This window comes from Panthera leo, chromosome D1, assembly GCF_018350215.1.
Source record: "Panthera leo isolate Ple1 chromosome D1, P.leo_Ple1_pat1.1, whole genome shotgun sequence".
Classification (NCBI taxonomy): Eukaryota; Metazoa; Chordata; class Mammalia; order Carnivora; family Felidae; genus Panthera; species Panthera leo.
The window spans coordinates 19945362-19954116 of NC_056688.1; the positions used below are offsets into that span (position 1 = coordinate 19945362).

Genomic DNA, 8755 nt, shown 5'->3' on the forward strand with positions numbered 1-8755 from the left:
CATCCAGAGAAAATGAATCCGTATGCTCTGGATTGATTTAAGCTGCAATCAACGAAATGTCTTTTTTTTTTTCTTTAAAAACTAAAAAACAGTCTTCCTCCTGAAGAAACAGAATACTTCATTTTGCCAGAAATCAACCTGTAAAACCCAGATGGCTTGCTCCCGACCATGAAAAGAAACAGGTTTAGATAGATCACCAGGTGCCAGTCGTACGTTGAGAAGGAGAATCAACACAGCCTATCAATGGAAAAGAACGTCATGCTGTACCACAGAGGAAGCCCTCCTTCTGGGGTCAGAGCTGGGTTATTGCTATCCTGGCTTAGCTGCTTGCTAGATCCCTTGGACTGTTTGCCCCTGCGAAACGGGCACATAAGTTTTTACGTCATGGTTGTATGAAATGGGATAATGAGTATGAAGAGCCTAGGGGTGCCTGGGTGGCTCAGTCGGTTAAGCATCTGACTTGGGCTTAGGTCACGATCTCACAGTCCACGAGTTCGAGCCCTGCATCAGGATCTGTGCTGACAGCTCAGGGCCTGGATCCTATTTCAGATTCTCTCTCTCTGTCTCTCTCTCTGTCTCTCTGCTCCTCCCCCATTCACGTTCTCTCTCTCTCTCTCTCTCAAAAATAAACATTAAAAAAATTAGGTAAGTAAATTAAAAGCCTCATAGGACATGCTAAGAAGAAGACACTACTTGCTAATAAATAAACAATTGCTTTTGCTAAAGCCAAAAGTAAAATCACACATGTAGCCGTTTTCGTATCTGTGGAAAATATCAGGGGCAAGGACTATAAGTAGCCTCATGCATTCCAGTCTCACGTTACTGTTATCCCCATAAATTGGCTTCCGCAGTCAGAATGGTGCAAGGGGGTGTGTTGGTTGAATTCCGGAGTTTGACGAAGAGGCTGCCTTAATGGTTTACCACCTTCCTTTTTTGTGTCACCCTTTATGGTCTTAAAAACAAACACGTTTGCATTGGAGCCTCACAATTTTACAAGGTAAGGAAATCAGGCATTATTAACGCACTGTGTGAAAGAAACAAAGACACTGGGGCCATAGGTTCATTCATCGTTCCACCATATTGATTAGATGCTATGTTCTTAGCAGGGTGGCCGGCTGGTGCTACAGTAGCAAATACAGCAAGATCCCTGCTCTTGTGGAGCAGAGAGATAGACCCTGAATACATAAACAAGATAATTACAGACGTTGATCGATGTTGTCTAAGAAGAAAACTGCGTTATACGACAGTAACTCCGGGAGGGATGTGGGGCAAGGCATACGTCACATAAGGTCACGTATGGGGTCCCCCAGCAAGCTGGCAATGAAACTCCCAGCTAAGGCTGAGTAGAAGCTGGTCATGGTCAAGAGCTAACTGAGGAGGCTCCAGGAAGGCAGAAGGATCGCAGATGCCCCCAAGTGAAAAGGAGTTAGCTGGGTGAGAACACAAGGGGTCAGAGAGCTTTAAAACTTAGTAAGCGTGGCAGAAAGTAGGGAGAAACAAGAATGTTTTTATAAGTTTAAGTGGTTAAAAAGCATCAAATGAGAGAGACCTGGGGGGCCTCAGTCAGGTAAGCGTCCAACTCTTCATTTAGGCTCAGGTCATGATCTCATGGTTCGAGAGATCGAGCCCCATATTGGGCTCTGCTAACAGCATAGAGCCTGCTCAGGATTCTCTTTCTCTCTCTCTCAAAAGAAATACACTTAAAAAATATCAAAAGAGAAATATTATTTCATGACCCATGCTAATTATATAAAATCCAAATTCCCGGGCCTATCAATAAAGTTTATTGGCACACAGCCAATGCTCGTTCGCTTACATATTGCCTAAAGCTGCTCGGTGCTTTATAGGAAAAGTTCGCCAACCCCTGTCGTAGACCATGGTGAAATCTTCGGGTTTGGTTCGAAGCCCAAGGAATCCAGCCCAGAAACTAGTTTACCGGGCATAACAAATTAATGGATTGGTGGTGTTCAGAGGCTGGCAAAATGATAGCATTTGTTGAGTGGTTATGTGTACCTAACACTTTCCTAAGTACTGACCAGACGTAAGCTTTCTTCAATCTTCTGTTATTTCCAGTTTACAGAGGAGGAAACGGAGCCTTAGGTGCGGTAACTCACCCAAAGTCCCATGGCTAGTACACGTTAGAGCTGACATTCGAGCCAAGTCAACCTGGTTCCGAAGCCTGGACTAATCGCTTAAAACGTTTTTTGTAAAGAAACTTTAAGGAAAATATTGCCCGGCCCGGAGGCACCTAGCAGATACGCAGTTTCTTCGAAGTACCCGTTTGGGAACCACTGCTCTCATTCAATCCCCTCATTTGTGGGACCAAGGACCCCCAGGGAACTCATTTGTCCCAGGAGAGAGATGTGAGCTGAGGCCCAAAGCTGGCACACTGGCTTTTCGGTGGTGCATTCCCCCAAACCACAGTTTCCTTGTGAAATCAACTCTTACTTGGGTTTTGTGTGTGTGTGTGTGTGTGTGTGTGTATGTGTGTGTGTGTGTTTCCAGAAATGATCCACGTGATTCAATTCTAGGCAGAAGTCTTTAGAACAAAGGCTTGGCAGACTCCCTCCTTTTGCAGCTGCATCTAACCTCCAGTGGTTCCTGGGGGCATGGAATATAGCCCCAGCCCCCTGCAGTCTCCAGACCGATAGAAGATCTTTTATAGGCCTCGGTGCTAGGCACTTGGGATACTGTCTCTGAGTCATACCACACAGTCACCTTATGCTATAATTCTCCCCATTTTACAGATGAGGAAACTGATGCCAAGAAGCAAGTACGTTATTCAGGGCTCCACAGCCACTAGTGACGGGGCCCAGGTGACAGTCCAGGTCTGTCTGCCTGCCTCCTACCCCAGCCCCACCCCATCCCACTAAGCTCCGCTGCTGCTATAAAAGCCTTCTCTCAACCACGACGGCTGCTGCCCTACTTGAGAAACTCCGCAGCTACCCTGCGTGTCTACAACAGAGCTATAGACTCCCTACAGCAGGTGTGGACTACCCACCCAAGGCATCTGCTGGGGAAATGCAGGTGAGGCCACTTCTGGCCTTGACCTTGGGAAAGGCCATGGGTTCCTCCCAGCAGCCGTGAAATGTCAAGAAAGTTTAGGCCCTCTGTTAATTGCAACAAAAAGCCCGGTGGCTTCTACACGTGGGGAAATCCCGTCTCGCTTCTGACCCTTTAAACAGGCCACCTTTCACGCACTTCATCAATGTCTCCCTTTTCAGTTGTTTTTTTCCCCCTCCCTCTGACAACCAACGTTGACCAAGGCGATGGCAGGAAAGAGAAGATGTCTGTTTCTCTAAAATCTGTCCCCACGCCCCCACCCCCTGAAATGTGACTTCCTATTAATGCTGGAACACAGTAGGAGGATTTCATTAAATGAAGATCAAAATGACCCGCTGGCTGTCAGTTGCAAGGCCTCCCACATGCAAGGTGGCCAGTAGACTGTCCCATCAGAGTACAGATAACAGGTCACCCCGTGACCACTGCACTCCAACCTCGTCTTTTCCTTCCACCCAGCTAAGCAGCCACCAGAGCCACCTTCTGCTGAACCCCCTGTGGGCTGCAGGGTGAAGTGGGGGTGGCGAGGGGGTGGAAAGAACCGAGCAAACCACAACTGTGTGTCACTCAGGGTCACCAGCCTGCCTTCCGGCACTGCCCCCACGGACCATTTTAAACCTCAGACCACTGGACTATGGTGACGTGTGTCAAGGTCTGTGACAAGTTAGATATCACACCGGTGGGTGAAAAAGATACACTCATCATCGCCCACAGTGCAATTTAAAGCAAGGTCTCCTCGGGGCGCCCAGGTGGCTCAGTCGGTTGAGCATCCAACTTCAGCTTAGGTCATCATCTCACGGATGGTGAGTTCGAGCCCCGCATCAGGCTCGCTGCTGTCAGCCCGTCAGTACAGAGCCCACTTTGGATCCTCTGTCCCCCTCTCTCTGCCCCTCCCCTGCTCTCTCAAAAATAAACAAACATTAAAAAAATAAAGCAGGGTCTCCCTTAATGCTCCAGAAGAATGAGAAGTCAAACATCCTTTGAGGTTTGAGAGCAAAAAGAACATCTCAGACGGAGAGTCCATCCTTTCCTTCGCTCCCTCATTTGACAATTTTTTTTTTTTTTTTTTTTTTTTTTTTTAAATGCAGAGTATGACTCAGTAGACCCTGGGTGGGACCTGAGATTCCGCATTTCTTTTTTTTTTTTTTTTTTTTTTTTTTTTTTTTTTTTTTCAACGTTTTTTATTTATTTTTGGGACAGAGAGAGAGACAGAGCATGAACGGGGGAGGGGCAGAGAGAGAGGGAGACACAGAATCGGAAACAGGCTCCAGGCTCCGAGCCATCAGCCCAGAGCCTGACGCGGGGCTCGAACTCACGGACCGCGAGATCGTGACCTGGCTGAAGTCGGACGCTTAACCGACTGCGCCACCCAGGCGCCCCGTCATTTGACAATTTATTTCAAGTGCTGTCGTGGGGTCAGGTTCCCCAGGTCAGGTGTTGAGAAGGAGATTTGTGCGCACAGGTTTACGGGAGATGCTTTTGGGGAGGACACTTGTGAAGGAAGCAAGATCGAGCAAAGCAAGATACTGGAGTGAAACACTGGGACGACAAAGGCCTCTCCGGATCCGGATCCTGCAGAGAGGTCGGGAGCTAGAATGTTTCCCTTCGGAGCGGCTCCGTCTTGGGACAAAGAGGACAGAACCGCTAAGTCCCTTCCTGAGTGCCCCATGCTGGAGGGAGGATGTTGGGTGAGATGGGTCTATCCCACCGAGAGCAATTCCCAGACCCAGCTGGCATGTCCCATCCCTTCAGCTGCTGGGGGATCAAGGGAGAATCTGGGGGGCACGTCAGAGTATACACCCCAAGTGCCAACTGAGGACCAGCACTTAATTTAACTAACTTGAACTTTTTGGTCTGAATGAGATCATGAAAAGCAAATATGGGAATATACCAGGTTCTCTTTGTCTATTACATTGAATCAGTTCTGGGGTGACTCTAAATAATTACTTAAAAACTGCACCATGATAGGGGCACCTGGGGGGCTCAGTCGGTCAAGCATCCAACTCCTGGCTTCGGCTCGGTCATGATGTCGCGGTTCGTGAGTTTGAGCCCCAGATTGGGCTCTGTGCTGGCGGTACGGAGGCTGCTGGGGATTCTCTGTCTCCCTCTCTCTCTCTCTGCCCCTTCTCTGCTTGTTCTCTCTCTCTCTCAAGATAAATAAACTTTAAAATAATTTAAAAATACAAACCAAAAAAACCCTCTACTATGGCAAACAACCCTGAAATCCAGCTACAGGTGAACAGGGAAACAAACCATGGTACGTTTATAGAATGAGCCACTTCTCAGCCCTAGAATGAATGAACCCTCAACACACGCTAACATCACAGGTGAACCTCAAAATATGCCAAGCAAAAGAAGATAAAAGGAAGTGCACACTGTATGATTTCATTTATGTAACTTCTAGAAAATTAAAACTAATTGATGGAGACAGAAAGCAGGTCTGTGGTGGCTTCAAGGTGGGAGGTGATGGGGGGTGGGGACAGGGGAGCGGGTTACAACACGCAGGGGAAAGCTTGTAGGTGTAATGGGGATGTTCGCTATCTTGACCGGGCATATGCACACGTGAACATTTATCAAATTGTACACCTCAAATACATACTGCTCCTTATGTCAATTACACCTCAATAAAACTATTTTTATTATTTTTATTGTTTATTTTTTGAGAGAGAAAGAGGGATGGGTCGGGGAGGGGCAGAGAGGGAGAGAGAGGCTCTCAAGCAGGCTCCACGGTCAGTGCAGAGCCCAACATGGGATCGATCCCACGAATCGTGAGATCACGACCTGAGCTGAAATCGAGAGTCGGATGCTTAACCAACCGAGCCACCCAGGTGCCCCAAGAAGGCTATTTTTAAAAACATTTTTTGCTGGGAAAGGACCCGTGCCAGCAGGCCTCAGGGACACCAAGGTAGAGAGAAACAAACCCTGTTTTCGGGAAGCTTGGAGTCCACCAAAGGAGACAGAGGCGTACTCAAAGACACATAATGCAAGTCACGATAAAAACCAGTATAATAACAAAGAAAAAGAAAAGCTCTTATGGGGCAAAGAAAAGCGGAGAGGTGACTTCTTTCTAGGAGTACCGAGGCTAGTAATGGCTAACTATGTGCCAGGCACTACGTACATTAATTTAATTCTTACAGCAACCATATGAGTGGGTGCTGTCATTATACCCATTTCACAGGTGAGGAAACTGAGGCTTTGGCTCCAGAATCCATGTTCTTAATAGCTATCACTACTCCTCCCTGATTTGATCTGGGCCTTGGAAGATAACCAGAATCTCCCCAGAGAACAAAGGCGATTTTTGGCAGAGAGGGCAATATGAACTCTGACCCAGTAAGACTACGACTACAAAGGGGCACCTGGGTGACTCCGTTGGTTAAGCGTCTGACCTCAGCTCAGGTCATGATCTCACAGTTTGGGAGTTCGAGCCCCACATCAGGCTCTCCACTGTCAGCCTACTTCTGGTCCTCTGTCTCCTTCTCTCTGCCCCTCCCCCACTGGTGTTTCTCTCTCTCTCTCTCTCTCTCTCTCTCTCTAAATAAAAAAATAAAGCTAGTATCCTCAAAAACATTATAAAAAAATAAAGACTACAACTACAAAAAATGTATCGTATGCCTGAAATACAGCAAGAATTTTCTAGGAGTATATTTTGGGCCAGGGTAGAAAAGGGGGTTGAAAAGTAGATTGGGGCCAGGGTGTGAATGGCCTTCAATGTAGTGTATATTTTGGACTACACTGTAATTTTAGTTTCAATGTCAGGATATTTTATTCTCTGGTCACCTGAGTTCTATGTTCATTCTGTTTTCACCCATGTTTCCATACATTTTTACCCAACAGAGAAAATTACAGAAAACCACCACTGGGAAAGAGAGAAGCAGAGTGACCCTTCAGAGTGATTAATTCTACCTGAATTTAATTCAGAGCTGGACCATGATTTTTTTTTCCACTGGCTTAAAATGAAACGGCCCATGATGACATTTTTACTTCTGTTTCCTGTAAAAGTGGTTTTGGCCCTCCTCACACATTCATGTTAGACGATGTGTTCATGATCTGGAAAATCAGTATCTAGGTCCAGACATGATGCTGGTTCCACGATGGCCCATGTGACACGAGACCGGAAGTAAACTTCTTTCCCTCTGTGCTTTGACAGGAAGTGTTAGAAAATCCTGTAAGGAACAGCACTCTTCCAGGTGAAAATGTGAGAAACTAACCATAAGCAATTCACACCTCCCATGGGAGGCCCACAGAGAGCCTTACACATGTTCCTTGGGCTTTCTTAAGCGGGTAGGAGACAGGGTACAAAAATAAGGCATCGCCCTAAAGCAAGGGCATGGCAGCAACAGGAAAATCAGATGCTCAGACACCACACAGCCTTAAATACAAAAACTGGAAGTAACTGGAGAGAATTTCATGTGGGAAAAAAATAAAAATCAGACCAAAGACTTAAGTCTTGGTTTGTCTTCTCAGCTCTGCCATTGACTGTCCCTTCTAGCAAACTCCTTAATTCTCTATTTTAAAAAATGGTATAATAAGGGGCACCCGGGTGGCTCAGTCTGTTGAGCGTCCAACTCTTGATTTCAGCTCAGGTCGTGATCCCAGGGTCGTGCGATCGAGCCCTGCATTGGGTTCTGCGCTGAGCACAGAGCCTGCCAACTTTCCCTCTGCTCCTCTCCACTGCTTGTACTCCCTATAAAATTTTAAAAAAGAATAAAATAAAAAATGGTACAATGCAACCTATCCATTCCCTGCTTCCATAAGCAAGTCAATATATGTCAATATAGTCAACAAGCAATTTATGGAGAATCGTCTAGGACCCTAGCCACACCGGCTAGTAGCAGGGTGAAGGCTAGCTCCCACATGTCTTGATTTCTGTTCCAGAACACTGTCAGTGTTGTTCAAACTTGACTTATGATACCCTGGAGAGCTTGTTAAACACACAGGTAGCTCCTGATTCAAGTGAGAATCTGACTTAATCGGTCTGGGGCTGACCCTAGCAAACTGCCTTTTTTGGCTAGAGGCCCAAGGCATTTTTATCATCATGCAATTCGAGAAACATCCCATTATATCATGTTACGCCCTACAAGAAAATTCAATTTTCTCTCCTCTTTTCAATCTGTTCCTACCCGTTAAAATAGATTAAATATTTGAAAAACATTTTCGGTGGATAGAATTTTCCCTCCCCAAAGTATCAACACATTTACAGAACAGCAGCACTCATGTCTGTTGGTTTTAAATTTTATTATTTTTTAAAGTAATTTCTACACCCAACGTGGGGCTTGAACTCATGACCCCAAGATCAAGAGTTGCATATTCTGTCAACTGAACCAGCCAGGCATCCCATCAAGACTCATTTTAATTAAAACCAGAAAATATTGTTTCCTTTATAATTTGTCAAACATTGCAGACTAGACTATTTTCGAACCATAAGTCTAACCATAAGTATTTTGCTGTGTGTCCTGGAAAAAATGAAGTAACGCATCTCAATTTGCCCAATTAATGACAGTTCAATACCAAAATAGTTCGTTTGCCAGTTGTCACCCCCTACGAGATCATATTCTCCTTGAAAACAAGGAATTTATCTTTTATATGCGGTATCTTGGAACAATACATACTAGATGGCTGGATAGATGTAGAGACGGATGGATGGATGGATGAAGATTTTTTAAATGATCAAATAACGTGACTGAATTCTAGCCCC

The 8755-nt window shown here is 45.8% G+C and overlaps 1 protein-coding gene across 1 annotated transcript in view; it reads left to right on the forward strand.

Moving 5' to 3' along the window:
- The window catches only part of UBASH3B (ubiquitin associated and SH3 domain containing B), a 144502-nt gene extending 140645 nt beyond the window's left edge, over positions 1 to 3857 (forward strand). The window contains exon 14 of the mRNA XM_042905040.1: positions 2748 to 3857. Coding sequence (XP_042760974.1) covers positions 2748 to 2873 — 126 coding nt within the window. The 3' untranslated portion in view covers positions 2874 to 3857. The remainder of the gene's footprint in view (positions 1 to 2747) is intronic.
- The last annotated feature ends 4898 nt before the right edge of the window (positions 3858 to 8755 follow it).